The sequence below is a fragment of the Oncorhynchus clarkii genome, chromosome 5 (genome assembly GCF_045791955.1).
Source record: "Oncorhynchus clarkii lewisi isolate Uvic-CL-2024 chromosome 5, UVic_Ocla_1.0, whole genome shotgun sequence".
Taxonomy (NCBI): domain Eukaryota; kingdom Metazoa; phylum Chordata; class Actinopteri; order Salmoniformes; family Salmonidae; genus Oncorhynchus; species Oncorhynchus clarkii.
The window spans coordinates 41,631,430-41,650,143 of NC_092151.1; the positions used below are offsets into that span (position 1 = coordinate 41,631,430).

At 46.2% G+C, this 18,714-nt stretch overlaps 1 protein-coding gene across 1 annotated transcript in view; it reads left to right on the forward strand.

Annotated features, from left to right (window-relative positions):
* LOC139410039 (A disintegrin and metalloproteinase with thrombospondin motifs 6-like) overlaps positions 1 to 3,748 on the forward strand; it is a 315,470-nt gene extending 311,722 nt beyond the window's left edge. Inside the window, exon 24 of the mRNA XM_071155470.1 lies at positions 905 to 3,748. Coding sequence (XP_071011571.1) covers positions 905 to 1,014 — 110 coding nt within the window. The 3' untranslated portion in view covers positions 1,015 to 3,748. The remainder of the gene's footprint in view (positions 1 to 904) is intronic.
* The last annotated feature ends 14,966 nt before the right edge of the window (positions 3,749 to 18,714 follow it).

Below are 18,714 nucleotides of genomic sequence, written 5' to 3' on the forward strand. Positions count from 1 at the left end.
CGATAAGGCATTTAGAGGTTCTGCCCTGTTCGTCCACCAAACTGTGTCTGTGGTGGTGGTGGGGGGGGGGGGGGGGGGGGTTGTTATTACATTGTGAAGGGTTGAGAGAGAGAGATTCATCTAGCCTAGCCTCGGACTACTACTAGAAGCCCACACTCAAGACAGACAATAATGGTTGCTTATGATTATTCATCTGTGAAGGAGCATAAGAACCAGGTCTCTTTTACAAAATAAGTTTTATCTCAATGAGACCGACCTGGATTGATACATACGATGTAAGAAAGAAGAGAAAGAAGCTGATCTTGCACATAGCGGTAAGAGGAAGAGCTTAGAAAGCCCGAATAATAGTCCTTTTTACAAAACGGGGCCAACGGGATTAACAGAAAAGTGCTCATGTGAAGTGAGATAGTTCTAGACGTGGTTTGTCCTCCATACTTATTCATATAGCACACATACTATCTCTCCCAGGGAGGAGAGAACGGCGGGAGCCTTACAGCAGGCCATCCGTCAGCTGGAACGTACCACTACACAGCAACACGGAGGGGAGATTTATTAGGGCCGGTTGTTGTAAGAGACAAGAGAAACTTGGAATAGTCCACAGTGTTTCTCGACCTTATTGTACCAGGGACAGGCTCGGAGGACCGCTTATATTAAATCTAACAGCTAAGACCTGACTAAATAGGTGTCAGACAATTATCTCTGGGACCGGTGCAGAACCACTGGTCTGGAATGCATTCAATTCATTTGAATCCAACAGCAATATTACAACATGGACATACACACACATAAACACAGACACGCACAGACAGACACACACATGTGGTTCATAGACATTGTCATTCCTCTCCTCTTGATCCTCTTCTTTCCTTTATCTCCTATCTAACTTTTGTATTTTTCTCTCCAGAATGCAAAGACGTAAACAAAGTGGCATATTGCCCACTGGTGCTGAAGTTCAAGTTCTGTGGCCGTGCGTACTTCAGACAGATGTGCTGCAAGACGTGCCAAGGACGCTGACCCACTGAGAGAGAGAGAGAGAGAGAGAGAGAGAGAGAGAGAGAGAGAGAGAGAGAGAGAGAGAGAGAGAGAGAGAGAGACGGAAGGAGCTGGAGGGGAAAGAGCGAGACAGACAACGGGAAGAGTGAAAGAAACGCAAGACCAGTAGAAGAGGAGGAGGAACGAGGATTAGGAGACACTGGGACAAGAGAAGAAAAGAGGGATTTACCCGTTTGTTACACCTGCTACGCCCTCAAACTCCCCCCCCCCTCCAACCCCATCATCACCGTGGAAACCTAACCACTGCTCAGCAGACACGCTGACTCAGACGTTTATTGCCGTCACTTCTGTGAAGTGGGAACCTTAGAGGATTACTGTTACTGATGTTATTTTTTATTATAATAATAATAATGAATATTATTTGTATTATTTTATTGTCGTCTGATTGTTGTCGTTGTTCGTCGCCGTTGTTGTTTTTTGAATCCAAAGTGCTGGACACGTCACACATCGAGCGGAAGCACCGCAGGGATGTAGGGAGTAGCCACTGGAAGGGGGGAGAGGGGGAGAGGAGGAAGGAGTGTAGCTTAAAAATGGAGGTGGGGGTCGTAATGGTGCTCTACGGACAGACAGACAGACAGACGTCGGCTCCAGTGCACAGGCGTGCGTGAATATCCCATAAATTATACCTAAACACTCCCACATCACCAAACCCACCAGTACTGTAATGAACTCCTGGTCAAGACGTCATCGCCCGTAGTGTCCTTCAAGCGTTTTGTATTAAATCTGTTTGCGACTATGCCACGTGTTGTCAGTGGAGTCCTGGAGGGCGATGGAGATGACAGAGGGCATGTTTCTAAAAAAAAATGTTCCGTGCTGGAACCAGAAAACGAGGTGCTGTGTCTGGAGTTATTGCCACTTCCGTGTTATCAGAGGAGCTGAACACAAGGACGCGGGCGGGGGGGTGGTGCTACGGTCAGATCATTTTTTTGTTATATGTTGGCGTCTCTTCTTTTCTGCCTTCGTCTTAAACAACACTCATGGGGCAAAATAATGGATTTGTGAAAAAGTCCCTAATATTGCAAACTGCACTGTTTGTCAATGAAGTAGTGAACTGGCTTTGAAGGACCTTATTGTTGTTACCATTATCGTTATTATCATGTAGTTATTATCATGTAGTTGTTATCGTGTAGTTATTATCGTGTAGTGGTTGTACTAAACCTCCAAATAGCCTCATCAAAAGGCATTGGAGACAGTTGCTGTTCGTGAACGATACTGTAATCAAAGCCGGAGGACCTCTGTATCAGCTCCATAACAGTGTATGTGTAGGGCCGAGGTTTCATCAGCGTGGGAAGAACGCACAGCCTCTTCAGCACTGTGGCTGGAGTTAAGTGAAGGGCCAGTACTCGCACACACACACTCGCGCACACACGTCCCTCCCAGCAGACCACGACGTGTTGCCAGACCACGCAGATCCGGTCTGCCACGGACAGACTACCTCCAGATACTGTCACCCCCCCCCTCTGCCCCCCACCCCCATTCTTCAAAGAAAGTACAAAAAGCAAATAACAGAATATTATGCAACTCAATGGTGCTTTTCTTTCTTTTTTATTCCGGTGGAATACTGTTTGTTTCCGTTGCCGCCTCCTCGTTTCCTCTTCCTCTTCAAGTGGGAGGCCTTTCCTGGCTTCACCCTGGCTCCCCCAGGCTCTTCTCCCAGGCTCTTCTCCCTGGCCTCTACCTGGCCTCTACCTGGCCCGTGGTGCTATAGAAACGGGTGCATTCACTCCCCACTACCATACAGTGACTATAGGCTGGATCTGTTCAGAGCAATATGAACACTAAGACCATATCTATGTTTGTTAATGCCGGCAATGTTGTTGTTTGTTTCAAATGATCTCTTCTTACCTCACACTGGGAACTTTCATTTATGGTGAGGTATCCGTGTAGTAACCTCGAACACCCAAACACAACACCGCCATCCCTCACCCCTGACCCCTGACCCCTATACATGGAATTCCAGCCAATTGTATCCTGTATTATTCCTAGCGGTGTCAAACATTCTTCCAATGTAAACCTCACCCAAGTGACATTGCTGCTGGCGTTGGTTCGGGGGTTTGTGGAAAGGGACTACTGCCACCTGTGTGTGGAACTGACCCGCGGTTCCAGACGGCCTCAGACCCACATGGAGCCATGCTGCGGAGGATAAACCAGTAGGACTTAACAGGAACCCCTCCATACCATCGGGAAAGACCATTTAGGAGTCATAAACGATCAACGGACCACGTGGGGACTGCCACAATCATACGACGACTACGCTACTTTTGTTTTGCTGCTGCTACATGTTTGGTAGCCACCTCCACATTGAACCAGGACGTTTGGACATTAGTGGATACGATGAAAACGAAAGCATTTGACACGTATTGAACTCCACATGCTGGGGCTTCTTCCAGAGCGGTCTCGATGTCAAATCCGGAGGCAGTTTATTGGCATTGGGACACAGAGCCGACAGACGGACAGAGAGACAGACTGACTTGACAGAGACACTCTAGAAGATGCTCATTCCAACTGGGACTCATAGCTGTGAACTTGGACGTTGTGAATGTCGCGTTGCTTTACCACCTTCAAGGGCAAGAGAGACACGAAAAAGAAGAAGCATTATTTGATTAGTTGCGTATATTTTATATTCAGTATTAATGTTGGTACACTGTTACTAATATTTTTTTTTTTTTACATTGTAAATGAAATGCTAATTTATTGCCATGTGTCACTTGTCATACATTTGCTTCACTGCATGCGAACATAATGTCAGTCTCGTGGAAAATAAATGCAGTGAAATAGGGCCCCTTCACCGAACTGATTTAGCGTAGATACATTACGACAATAAAAAGAGCAGCTTCCGAAGAGACTCTGCGTTAAAGATGGCTTCTGTTTTTCCCTGAAGTGTGTGAACAAACCGCCTGTGTGGTGTCTGTGTTTCAAGGTCTGAAAATCTTCTAAGGACGTTCTACGACTCTTCCCAAGGCTCTAAAAGATCGTGTGGACAGATCTTCATTCTGAAGGTGCTTAGTGGACTGAGTTTGACATTTCTTGCTCTGGCCCAGTAGTAACACCCCTGATTCAAGCAGTATGTTATTTCAACTCCGGCTGTTAAAAGCTTTGGCCACCAGATGCAATTTGATACTGATCAGTCCATTCACCAAGTACTGGGAACCTGAGGCTCTTAACACCTGATGGCAGCACACCAGAATACTGAACCCCCGGTTAATAGCGACTAACAAGTGCATCTATTCACTGCAGTATAAGGCTACAGCATACAGAGCTGCGCTAACCAATCCTAGACACCCTTACTTCGTAGTGATACACGTGTGATTTCCCATACAGGTCACCTTTGGTTACAATCGGGGTGGAACTCCAGTCTGTATGATCTGGCTACTAGTACCTTCACCCCCCCCAACTGGGACCTGCTGAGGCTTTCTCTAGGCCTCCTTGGTAATGAAGTCTAAATAAACCCCATCTACCCCAATTGGCTCATTAACACCTGCTCCTCATGATAATCCACAGCCTCCTGTTACACAGGCAGAAAGAAAGACGGGCTGTTATGTCTAGCGTGCGCGTCCCAAGTTTAAAATGCCTGTGTGTGTGTCTGGCTAGGCTTCTGTCCTGCTGGCCGACTGCAGGGGTCTGTGATTACATTACCCTGGAGGAGGAGAGAGAGGGGGAAAGAAAGGGACAAGAGGAAGAGGAGCAGAGGCGAGCGAGGGATGAGGAGGACGAGAAGGAGGAGAAGACGTTTCGCAGAAAGAGGGAGAAAAGGTGAGACGGTTCAGGCTGAGGGATTCAACAGCTGCTCTCCAACTGACACGTTATGCACGCCAGCGACCCCGGTTCGGCTGTTTACATGCCTGGGTTGTCAGCAGCCACAACAGAGAGGAGCGCCGAGGTCTACAGACAGAAACAATGACATTCCTCATATCACCATATCACTACAAACACCATATACGGCTCCTACGAAGCTGAAATACGATTGTATGTACAGTGCAGTTCTGGTGGTGCAATATGTTAGAGGGCTAGGGGCAAGCCCAGCTCCATTTTGGGTTTGTTTACTAAAGGACTGTGCTTGTATGAAAGGGATCCACCGTTGAAACAAATATGTGTGTTTTCCAGGAGCAGTCAACTGCATAGCATGCGTCGTCAGGGGAACAGACATTCTCGACACAGATCCATGACACGATTGGCTTGTTGGTGATCCTTAAAACGTTATGTCCCATTGGGCACTCACCGGTTGAGTCAACGTCGTTTCCACGTCACTTCAATTCAATTACGCTGAAGCAGTGTGGAACAGAAGTTGAGGGTGCTGGTGGGGGTGCTGCTCCAGGCATAGTATCGTTTAACTGGTTATCCAGCGGCACGTGGGCGATGTGACATAAATCAACAAGGACCGTTTTCATTCGTCTGCCGGACAAGATGGCGCCTGGTTCGTCTCTCACACACACCTCACCAGATGCCTATCTCACCCCTGCCAAGTTCCTCTCCTGGACTCAGTAGCCTGTGTACAGCGGTAGTCTTACCTGGTACAACAGAAACACAAGCATATGTTATGACACTCACAGACTCCCTCACAAACCCTGTAGGATGCCTACATAAATGCTTCAGAACGTTCTGTCTCTCTCTCGCTCTATCTGTCCACGCCTGTTGTCAAGGCTATAATATTAGTCCCCATCCTCATCCACGCTCTACTCTGTCTGTGCATGAACACACAGTTACAGACAGTGAGAAAAGCCATTCCCCCTCGTTAGTTAAAAACACTCTCGGGGCATTTAGACTCACACACACACGCACTCACACCCCCCCCTCCTCACACACATTGCTAGCACGCATACAAGTGCATCTCCATCAAAGCCTCCAAGAAGGTATTTGTGACTTTAAGCTGCCTCTCCTGGCAGTGTTTGGATCAAGACCCATGGCTGGTTCTAAGCCTCCTCACCTCTGGACCTGGGAAACATCCTAGTGCCAGATCCTTCCCTGACAGAAACATAGATCCTAGCCAGGCAGGGAGCCAATTACGGCTAAGAACAGGGACCTGGATTCCAAAGCTGGATCTAGACAGCCGTCGTTGTCGCTGCTGTGTGTTAGTGGTTTTCTTCTCTACTAGACGGTGTGAGGATTAACGTGACGACAAACAGCATCTCTTCTCAGAGAAGAGAGGACAGCAAGAACCCCCCCCCCCCCCCCCCCGTCTGGCTGCCTGCAATCAAAGCTACAGTTGAAGTCGGACATTTACATACACCTTAGCCAAATACATTTTTCACAATGCCTGACATTTAATCCTGGTAAAAATTCCCTCTTTAGGTCAGTTAGGATCACCACTTTATTTTAAGAATGTGAAATGTCAGAATAATAGTAGTGAGAATGATTTATTTCAGCTTTTATTTCTTTCATCACATTCCCAGCGGGTCAGAAGTTTACATACACTCAATTCGTATTTGGTAGCATTGCCTTTAAATTGTTTAACTTGGGTCAAACGTTTCAGGTAGCCTTCCACAAGCTTTCAGGTTAAGTCGATATAGGACTCGTTTTACTGTGAATATAGACTTTTGTACCTGTTTCCTCCAGCATCTTCACAAGGACCTTTGCTGTTGTTCTGGGATTGAATTGCACTTTTCGCACGATCATCTCTAGGAGACAGAACACGTCTCCTTCCTGAGCTGTATTTTTTAATTTTACCTTTATTTAACTTGGCAAGTCAGTTAAGACTTGTTATTTTCAATGACTGCCTAGGAACAGTGGATTAACTGTCTGGTTCAGGCAGAACAACAGATTTGTACCTTGTCAGCTCGGGGATTCAAACTTGCAACCTTTCGGTTACTAGTCCAACGCTCTAACCACTAGGGTACCCTGAAGCCCCCGTTTTGGGTAGCCTTCCACAAGCTACGTGGTCCCATGGTGTTTAAACTTGCGTACTATTGTTTGACCTAGACTTGTGGAGTCTAATGAACTAGACTTGTGGAGGTCTACAATATTTTTTCTGAGTTCTTGGCTGATTTCTTTTGATTTTCCCATGATTTCAAGCAAAGAGGCAGTGTGTTTGAAGGTAGGCCTTGAAATAAAACCACAGGTACACCTCCAATTGACTCAAATGCTGTAAATTAGCCTATCAGAAGCTTCTAAAGCCATGACATCATTTTCTGGAATTTTCCAAGCTGTTTAAAGGCACAGTCAATTTAGTGCATGTAAACTTCTGACCCACTGTAATTGTGAAATAATAATAAGTAATAATAATAAATAAATAATAATAACAAGTAAAATAATCTGTCTGTAAACAATTGTTGGAAAAATTACTTGTGTCGTGCACAAAGTAGATGTCCTAACCAACTTGCCTAAACTATAGTTTGTTAACAAGAAATTTATGGAGTGGTTGTGTATGTAAACTTCCGACTTCAACTGTAGCTGTGATACTCCTGGTGTCGCCGATGAGAGTCTGAAGGGCTTTGGACATGATTCTACTTAAGCTAAACAGCTCCAAAAGGTGTTGGAGACCAGAGGCAGTGCGTGTGTGTGTATATGTTTGTTTCTGAGTGTGTCTGTGTATTAAGTCCAGCAGGGATGTATTTGGTTCGGGTAGGTCATCTGCTGTTGCCCAAGCCTGGCCTGGTCTCTCCTGGGGTTAGGCCCTGTTCGCTGCTCTCTCCCACAGCAGACAGCCAGCCAGACTGAGTTATTGTACAGAACAGCAAAGGATGGGATGTGGGGCTGTTGGGGGGGGGGGGGGGGGACATCTGTCCACCTCGTCCCTCTCACCCCACATGCAAGGACAGTCCTGTAAGTTATATTCTATATTCTCAGCCATGAGGTGTACTGCAGGCAATGTCAAGTTTCAAGTTTTATTGTCAGATGCACAAGTACTCTAAAAAAATACAAATAAAAGAAGAACACGAGAAAGTGAGCGTACCACACTGAGTGGACAAAACATTAGGAACATCTGCTCTCTCCATCACATAGACTGACCAGGTGAATCCAGGTGAAAGCTATGATCCCGTATTGATGTCACCTGTTAAATCCACTTCAATCCGTGTAGATGAAGGGGAGAAGAAGGATTTTTAAGCCTGGAGACAATTGAGACATGGATTGTCTCAATTGTCTTATGTTCTTGTTGTTTCGTGCACTTAAATTGTATACCTGTTAGGGTCAACACCCGTGGGTAAATCTAAAAGCACAGCAATAACAAAGGATGGAAAACATCGGATAAGTGCTTTCTCACTCTATTATATAATGATACTACAGTATAGTATTAAAGTGATGCAGGATGCTGCTGAACAGAAACGTCTTTGTGTGTCTCCGCTGTAGAACCCGAAAGTGAATCCGCACGCTGGTATAATGTTCCCAAAGTGTTCAATAAGGACAACGTTTTGACCCCAAACGGAGTCCTCGTCTCTCAGTGGCTGCCCTGGTTCCTTTGCCCTAGCTGTCCGTACAGCAGTTCACCTTCAGAGGCGTCCAGTTCCATCTTGTCCCCTGTCCTATCATGTCCCCTGTCTGCCATGCAGAGGCAGCCAGGTAAGTAGATTAGGCCCCCAGCGATTCGATAGCCAATCACTTAGCCCCATGGAGTTGTGCCAAGAGAGAGTGTTTGAGCAGCCCCGGGGGTAGATGAGGTGTGTGTGTGTCTGTGTGTGTGAGAGAGTATGTGTGTGTGTGTCTGTGTGCGTGTGAGTGTGTGCGCGTGTGTGCTATAGCCAGCAGTAAGGACTCGGAGTTCCCACAGTAGTAAAGGGACATTTTTGTCCCTGGCCATCACATCTTTATCCCCATCAGAAATGAGTTATACAGGCCGTCCTCCTCCTCTACACAGCTAATAACAGACAGCAGCCTAATGGGGATGAATGATGATGATGGGACTTGGTGTACTGTACGGTAGGCTCTCCCTGCGTTTAGTGCTCTCGATTGCAGTTCTGCTTCACTGTAATGCTGCACTTGATCTGTGTCTAGTCCAAGCTGCAGCTTAGTGAAAAATGTAGTATTTTCTTCCATCCTGGGAGTCTCAAATGGTTTTGATGAGACTGCATAGATAAAACAAAATGACACCATAGAATAAGCACTGCAGTGACACCATACATGGGGAGTGAGTCCTAGGCACGTTTTCGTCCTTTGGAGGCTCCTTTTACTACTTCCATCTCCTTTATCGGTGTCTTTTGAATGAGGCTGATTCTATTGGCTAATAACAGAGCCAAATATAGCCTCCATATATATAACTCTGGCTAATACTGTCACTTAGACAAAGTGAATGAGGCCATATAGCAGGCCATATAATTGTAATCAACTGATTAAGTGATTCAAACATAACAGTGGAGGAGTAACACTACATTTTATGGGGTACATGTGGACTGTTACCCTCGGTACTGTGTGTTAGAGATAACACCTGTCCTCCAGGTCTCTCTGGTTAATTCTGTTTCATTGTAATTACGATATATACAGTGGGGCAAAAAAGTATTTAGTCAGCCACCAATTGTGCAAGTTCTCCCACTTAAAAAGATGAGAGAGGCCTGTAATTTTCATCATAGGTACACTTCAACTATGACAGACAAAATGAGAAGAAAAAAAAAACAGAAAATCACATTGTAGGATTTTTAATGAATTTATTTGCAAATTATGGTAGAAAATAAGTATTTGGGGGGGGGGGGGGGGGGGGGGGTCTAATACACTTGTTCAAACAGGCGTCACACAAACACGGTATCCCCAAAGCGATAACCATTCTAACGGCCATGGTGCGTTGCCAGACTGTGAAGAGACATGGAGTTGCTACAATGTCATCCTCAATCTCCTGCGTATGCCAACACCATGCGTAGTATATTTTAGATAGTTACAGCTAGACCAGCAGCCTATATGTCGAAACGAATGGTTAACTTAGACATTTATGCATCATGGCATGGTGTTTTATGTAGACTACGCTTCCGTTGAAGTAGCCTCATAGGCCTTACAGATTGCATGGAAAATAATTGCCTATATAGGGGACAGTGACCCTGTTTTGGGTAAATCCATGCATCCTTCATTCCTCCCATCCTTGAAGACCAATAGATGAATAGTGAAAGGAGATATGATGCTAGGTAGTCAACCAAGACATGTCAGATCAGTCATTGTTTCTTTACAGCCTATCATCAATTCTCTAACATGACTATATTAAGATCAATGATTATTTAAAGAAAGGGAGAATACATCCATTAATATATTCAAACAGGGCCTCAGATTAGCTGGGTTTTTATTTTATTTTTTACCTTTATTTAACTAGGCAAGTCAGTTAAGAACAAATTCTTATTTTCAATGACGGCCTAGGAACAGTGGGTTAACTGCCTGTTCAGGGGCAGAACGACAGATTTGTACCTTGTCAGCTCGGGGATTCGAACTTGCAACCTTTCGGTTACTAGTCCAACGCTCTAACCACTAGGCTACCCTGCCGCCCCGTTTGCGCATGCAGTAGTGGTCCTTGAGTTGCCTCTCCTCCCACCAGCAGCCTCCCACAGACACTTGCATGAAACCCCTGCTTCATTGTTCATTCCACCCACCGCTGTTGGATAGGCCTATAATTTATGTTTAAATAAAAACAAACAAGCACGTGTTCTCAGTTGATGCTGACGTTTATCTCAACCTCAAAATACGACGGAAATAGAACCACCAAATCCCCTAGTAATTTCCGATAAAGAACATATAAACAGAACATTTCCCCTCTTTTAAACGAGGCATGAAAGGAGGTGATAAAGTCTTGAAGGTGAGCGCACTCTTAGAGGCCGCAGAATGGGTGCTGCAGCGACAGCAACAGGTGACTGTGGGGCTGGCACTTGTACTTCCGTTGGGGCCAAGGGAGCGTGTGCCACCGGTAGGGAACCACTCAAGGTGGCATCAATGGCAGAGTGAGGACATGCAGGAGGTGGCACCTTCATCAGTCGGCTGGCATGCCAGACACATTTTGCTGGGCCCAGCTGACATTGAACTTGACAAGGTGTTGACAAGAATGTGCGGAGCTTGTCTGCGCGGTGTGGTTGTTGAACCCTTACCTCACTTGGATTCCAGGAAGCTGTGCTCTCTTTTCATGTAGCAGTCCTCACTTTTACGCTGTTGGCTTTGCACTGCTGCTTTGACTGTCGAGGCTGTCGGGTTGCCAATAAAGGGACGGAGTCTGTGTAGGGGCAGCTCTAGTTCACATCCTAACATCAGCTTGACAGGAGAGACTCCAGTGGTGGAGTGGTGGGCAGCTCTGTCGTGCAGCAGAGTTTGTGACATGTACTCAGTTTCGGAGCCACCTTGACGTGGGCTCTCAGTCCATTTTTCAGGGTTTGATTGAACCTCTTCCCCCCCAGGGCCATTTTTCGTGGTCAGAGTTGCAGGCAGTCCCCAGCGAGAAAAGAGCATATCCAGGGAGTGTATGGTGGCCCCTGATGTGACAGAGCCCATGGGTGTGACCTCTGGAGCCACCTTGACGTGGGCTCTCAGTCCATTTTTCAGGGTTTGATTGAACCTCTTCCCCCCCAGGGCCATTTTTCGTGGTCAGAGTTGCAGGCAGTCCCCAGCGAGAAAAGAGCATATCCAGGGAGTGTATGGTGGCCCCTGATGTGACAGAGCCCATGGGTGTGACCTCTGGTCATTTTGAATGTAGGTCATACAGAACCACCAAGAAGAGTTTGTGATGTGGCACATTGTAGAGTTCACCGCAAATGTCCAGTTGGATATGTTCCCATGGATGGCAGGGCCAGGCCAGTGGCTGCAGTGGTGTTGGCGGAGGTCTTTTCACTGACAAGGCATGGAGCACAGTCATGTACTAGCCTCGCTGCTTCTGCTTCACAATGCCAAGGTTGTCCTCATGAGCCATGGCCAACACTTGTCCGCTGAGGCTGCTTGGTATGACGGTGCAGTTTCCACGAGCCTGACATGTTTCATTCCAGCATGACAGCTCATGTTTGAAACCTGGCATATGGTTGGAGTTCCGACGGGAGCTGTGCTGGCCAATGATTGGCTACGTATTCCCGCAAGGTCGTGAAGATGGGGTCGTTGGCTGATTCTTGGGTCAGATCTTGAGCGACACTGTGTCTGCGAGAGGTGAGTGTGGGAGCTGGATGAGGTCCTCCTCGGAGTCGACCTGAGCACAGGTGGAGTCTGGGGGAACTGAGCGCGAAAGGAGGTTGGCTACCACATTGTCCCTGCCCAGCGTAAACTGCAGCTTAAAGTTATATTGCTGGAGGCGGTACATGCGGAGGGGCTTGTGATCCGACTCGGAGTACGACATCAAGGCTGTGAGGGCCTGGTGGTCGGTGCATAGAGGTAAATGTGCCACCGCTCGCAGGCCCAGACGCGTGTTAGTGCCTTCCTCTCTCCAACTGAGTACTTCTGTTCAGTGGGGCTCAAAGCGCAAGATGCAACACCGTCCTGAAGCTGACAGAGGACCGCTCCCACTGCTGTGGCTGACGTGTCACAGGTGACCAGGTGAGTTTAAAGTTGGCCAGGACAGGTGAAGTGGTCAGCAGTTATTTGAGAGAGGGGACAGCCTGTGCACAGTCGGGTGTAAAGACTCAGTACACCTGCTTCAACAGCTGAAGCAGAGGGGACGTGATGGCCGAGTACTGGGACAGGAAACGCATGTAATAACCCGTCATTCGCAGAAATGAGGCAAGTTGTGTAGCAGATGTCGGTTCTGGGACATGATGGATGGCTTCCACGCTTGACTGCAGCGGTGAGAGCCCTAGGGCTGACACGCAGAACCTGACAAAGTCAATCTCTGGCACTGAGAACAGGCACTTCTCAGTGTTGAGTGCGAGGTTGTATTGGCTGAGCGCTGCGAAGGCTGCTTGCAGATGTTCATCATGGACGGCAGAGTTGGGGCCATGGATGACGATGTCGCCCAAGTAGACAGCCACTCCAGAGACCCCGGCAAGGATGGTGGACATTATCTTCTGGAAACAGCTGGGGGCTGAACTGAGGTGTATGGAAACTCCCTCTCTGGGTGTAGGGGAACTTGCGAAAGTCCAGCTTTGTGAAGACAGTCGACCCGTAGAAGTGAGTGGTCAGTTCCTCCATAGTCAGCAGTGGGTACTGATCAGGTATGACGGCCTTGTTGGCCGCTTTCAGATCCAAGCAGACCCGCAGCTCTCCAGACTTCTTTTTAGCGATGACCAAGTTGGACACCCATTGGGAAGGCATCCACCGGCTCCATGAATCCATCCTCCAGCTGCTTCTGTAGATCCTTAGTAACCTCCTCACGTAAAGTCAGTGGAATACGGCGTAGAGGTTGAACGACTGGAGTCACTGTAGGGTCGAGGAGGGGATTATGTGGGAACGCTGTCAGGGCACCTACAACGTTGAAGAGGGTGGGCCATTGCTCTTGCTATGGGGAGGTGACGTGCAGGATTGTTGAGCCACTGTTGTCCAACAGAGAGAACCCCAGGCTGGTGAACAGGTCTAGACCTAAGATATTAGTGCCCTGCCGTGGGATGTGGAAGGGGAACCGAGTGCGGGTCTTGTTGCCATACTGCACTGGTGAGTGTATAAAGCCAACGTCATCAATCACTGAGCACCCATATTTGTACAGGCTAAGGCTGGGTGACTGGAGAGGCAGGTGGTAGGTAGCCTACATGTTAGAGTGCTCAATCTAGTAAACCGCTATAGTTTTATAGCTATAGTTTTAGTAGGCTGTTGTAGCCCATTCTAAAATGTGGAGAGCAGCTTGACATGGGACACACACACACGTAGCCCCCGGTCTCCAGGATCCCAAGATAATTTGTTCATGTAGCCTACTAGGCTATAGTCGTTAGAAGGATAGTTGTCATAAGGGGGAAACACTACTGTTAGTTAAGCATTATGGATAAGATTGTTAATAGTTGCCATTATAAACACATTTTTTTGCAAGGTGTTTGCCTAGGCTACAGCATACCGTTGTAGCGAATTCAGGGGGCAGACTGACCAGCCTACGAAATGCTCTGAGACCAGGTTGCAGCGAAAGGGGACCCTAGTTTTATTCACATTCAGTGGCAGTGCCAAGAAGGCTTGCTGATTGTTTTCATAACACACCATGGCAATTAGAAGAGTATATGCCTGTAGTCTGAAATTGCCAAGGGGAAACTTGGTGTGTGTGTGTGCCAGTTATTAGATTAGATTGATTAGAGTGAGTGCGCAGTGACGCCTGTTTGAACGAACGTATTAGATCATTAGATTGATAAGAGTGGCAGAGACGCTTGTTTGAGCTAACGTATTAGATCATTAGATTGATAAGAGTGAACGTGCAGTGACGCCTGTTTGAACGAACGTATTAGATCATTGGATTGATCTCCATTTGTTTGTTTTCCCCCTACTTTTTACACACACACCTGCAAACACACCTAACAACAAACCTAACCAGCCCGTCTCGACCTATGTATGCAACCACTTTCTCTTTCTGGAAATAATCTGCGGCACAACCTATTCCAGGTCCCAATACTTATAATAACATGGTTATTATGTGTTAAAAGAGCAAGGATTTCCTTCTTACTAAAGCCAATTCTAAAGTTTAGTTTCATCAGGTCATTTAACTCAGGCATTTCAACGGTGGCGTGCGCCAGCAACAGGGAGCCAGGAAGACATGCACTTAACCAAATCCCCTACATTAATCTTGAGATATAACTAAGACTTTATTTTTAAAATGTTGACACTTATTCTCGAAATTACACTTCGAATTTATTCCCGAAATATTGCCACTTTTTGCCCGTTTTTTTCATGCAAAAAAAAGTACAACCAAGTACTACCACCTGCTGCTGTTTATTTTCTCTTCACTAAGCCCTAATAGTCTTATGTACATTTCAGTCATGCTGAACAAAAAGGTAAGTTCCTAAAATAATTCCTCAAAGATGTGTCTTCTGAGGTGAAGTATCAATGTCTCTCACCATCTCTCTGAGGATGTATGACACTATCTCCTAACTATTCCAGGGGTGGATATAGGAATGGACCTGCTGCTGTCATGTGGGTGTAAATAAGGAAATGAAATACACAGGAGCTGGAATGCATTTTACATTGGCAGGTACTTTCTCTACCTGGCAAACTCATCTTTGTTGATATTGTCTGCTCTTGTTGGACTCCTTCTGATTGTTGCTTCCGTTAGATGTGGAGACAAAGACCGTGGCAGGATGTTTGGTGGTGTCTTGAAAGGACATTAGATCTTGAGGTTCACAAATGTATTCATATCACAGCAGGACTAGACTTTGACCCCATTTGGTACTATGCAAAATACCAATAAATATGCATAAGATTTTTAAAAAAAATAAAAAAAGAGATAGAGAGACAGAAAAAGAAAGAGGGAGAAGACAGAGAGCCTTTCCTTTGAAGTACCTACCTGAATGAACATGACCAAAATACCACTGCCACACACTTTATGAAGGTGCGCATTCAGTCACAGTCAATATCATGTAGGCATCCACTCGCTTCCTGACCATCAATGTCTTTTATATCCTGGCTTGGTCCACCGCACAGGACTGCCCAGGTTACATACCTTAGATTCTAATCTGGACGGGGACCAGTCACTGGGAGACTGTGAGAGAGATAGAGAGACACCTGGCCAGTGTGCATAGAAAGAAGATAAATACCGCTGTATACTGTAGCAATGTTTCCGACTGGACCGTTTCAGCTGGCTCTTGTGAGAGTGAAAGGACTTCAGAGTGATAGGCCCATGACACAACACTAACGTGGAATGGACATCTCCATTCTAGCCCCCGGCTTTTCCTACCGAAAACAAAAACGATTTGCATTTTAGAGAGAAAAAGAAATAACAGCACACTGACTGCTGTAGCAATGTTTGGACCGGAAAGGCCAACGACACCTGGCTGGCTAAGTGGAGAGTGATAGGCCCTCAAAGCGACGGGCCAATGACACAACATCTCCATTTCAGACATTTCCTGCATTCATGGAAATCCCAAACTATTAGCATTTTAGAGAGAAGAGCCATCGTGTTGGGTCACAAGGTGTTGTTGTTCTGCCAACTAAGGGACAGGTGAAGATGGGAGGGTTGGCCTACAGTACCGGCATGTCATCTATATTTGTTCCAATGAAAGGGTCTGTTCCAGCATCAATAAACAGGACAGTCACTGATACAGTAGAGGAGAAAGTTGAGAAACACAATACTGTGTTTAGAGATGCTTGATTACTAGCGTGGTTGGTGGACTGAAAGGTTAAAGAGAAGGCCAATGTCATTAAAAATAAATTAAAATCATGACGGGGACAGACAGTTTTACAGGTGAACGGTTTTCTCTGAGTCAGTAGTCATGGGTGGAGAGAGATCTCATTCAATCAAATGTTCAATGCAGTATTTAGGCCTATGTTACACAATGTCCTCAATGGTGATTGCTGTTGTTAAAGGTCACAATAGTGTGAACCGATGCAATGATACATGAATTGTATCACCTGTTCAGCCGTTGTTAGGGGCTCAGAACAAGAATGAGTCATCCTTTTCAATGAGCAGGATTCATTTGTGGGTTCCTGACTTGGCCTTCTCCATTGGGGACCAGAGTCATACTCAGATTCCAACAGCCAGGTCTCATTTCTACAGACTTCCTTCAGAGTTCAACACCATCCTCACAAAACAGCACCAATATAGTCATGTCAAATATAAATTCCCCTTTCCAAGAATCGTCTCTCGGATTTATGGAATAAATTCATGCATTACCTTAAATGGAAATATTTTTACAGTCTCCAATGGGTGGGTTAGATAACAACCGTCCAGCGTGTAATTTAATGCAAAATGCTCATTCAGTCCGAGGTAGAATATTTCTGAGGTTTCCTTTTTAGAGTTTAACCTTGGTCTTTGGTTGTAGTCTTGGGCTTAATTTATTGTTTTGACTGGTTCCTTTCTATGCTTTAAGATTTCGGGGAAATAGTCTTCATTCCTGATCAGTCTCGTCCAATACCTCTGGTTGTGGGGGTTTTCGTGTACAGGCAGCCTGGCCTCTCTTGGATCCAGCGTCTGGAAAGGCCTTGCAGGGGGAATGAAGCTCTGTGTGTTTTGTTAATGCTCCAGTACCCCCCCCCCCCCCTTTTCGAAGGGGAAACGTTATGCTATATCACATTCCCCAGGTTGGCATCTCTCCTGACATATGCCCCTCCAGTGGCACTTCTTTAACAAGGTGTCTGAGTCTCTGGGTCAAATGACACCCTCTGAGCCCTATCCCCCTCCTAGTGCATGTAGTCAACTAAGCCTTATAGGGACAATCTGAAGTTGATACAATACATTCTTGGACTTAACAAATGAATTACACAGTATATACCCATTGATTCTTGACGAATATAGCATATAAATGCCTCACGAGCTCAGTTCAACTGTCGTACCCCATCAGAACCCCAAATAGAAGATTGTTTACAGACATTGGAGTAGAACATTGTACACGTAAACAAACACTATAGCCTCGAAACATGCTTAAAAATGATGTTGATATCTTGGATGGTCAGTCCTTAGATGGTCAGTGGTTATATTTCTCCAGACTCGTCCCTCAGGTTTTAACCAGAAAAGAGTCAGTGGGACTGCTTTGTTATTGTTTCAACTACAGATTGCCCCTTTAAAAAGGTCTCTGCTCAATAGTAGTACATTTACAATAGGGGATGTGGTCCAAATGATGTGCACTACAAGAAATAGTGGGCTCTGGTCAAAAGTAGTGCCCTATAAAAAAAAGAATAGGCTGTCGTTTTTGCCCGAGAAGATGAGGAAGGACAAGCTGCACAGGAGCGACAAACCCCAGGTCTCAGTAGACCCGTCAGGCGTGTGGAAGAAGCCAGTGAATGCTCTCTAATACTTCATCATCCAGAGAGTTTTACCAGCGGCACACGCTCCCTTGGCTCCACTGTAAATGCAAGAACTCAACTCTGCTATATAGAGACTTTGATTGTGTTTGTCTTTAGTAAAAGAAAGTTCATACTATTTTCACATGACCGCCAAGCACTTCTGGACCTCAGATCGACAGTTACTAATCTTGATTTCGACTTCAAATACGACTTCAACTCCGACTTAGCTGTTCCACTGTTCATACTGGACCCTATTCCTTGTTCCGTGGGCTACCAAAAAGCTGCAAGCGTAGACATGGGAGATGAGGTGGAGTCCTGGTGAAATTGAGGCGAAGAGAAGAACGAACGACACTCCCCTCCCTTCGATTGGCAAATGTCCAGTCACTTGAGAACAAGACGGATGAGATTCGTTCAACATTCTCCTATCAGAGAGACTTGAAAAGCTGCCATATTATATGTCCTACTGAAACGTGGTTGGATGATGGCGCTGTGCACGTAGTACTCTTGTGGATTCTCCATGCAGCGGCAGGATCGGACGGTGGCTTCGGGGAAGGAGGTGGAGTGTGTTTTTTAATAAATAACAACTCCTGTGCTGCTTCAAGTGAAGAACATCTTGAGCTTTTGATCACCTGATATAGAGTACCTCATGGTACGCTGCAGACCCTTTAATCTACCAAGAGAGTTCTCATCCGTAAATATCACCACGGTCTACATCCCTCCACAAGCCGTTTATGGAGCCATAAACAAACAACAAACCGTTCACCCAGAGGCAGTGTTTCTGGTGGGCGGAGACCTTAACGCGGGAAGACTTAAAACCGTTCCACCTCACTTCTACCAACACGCCTCTGCGCCACTAGGGGCGCTAAAACTCTACACCACTTTAATTCTACTCACAGAAATGCATACATGGCCCTCCCTTCGTCCTCCCTTCGGCAAATCTGA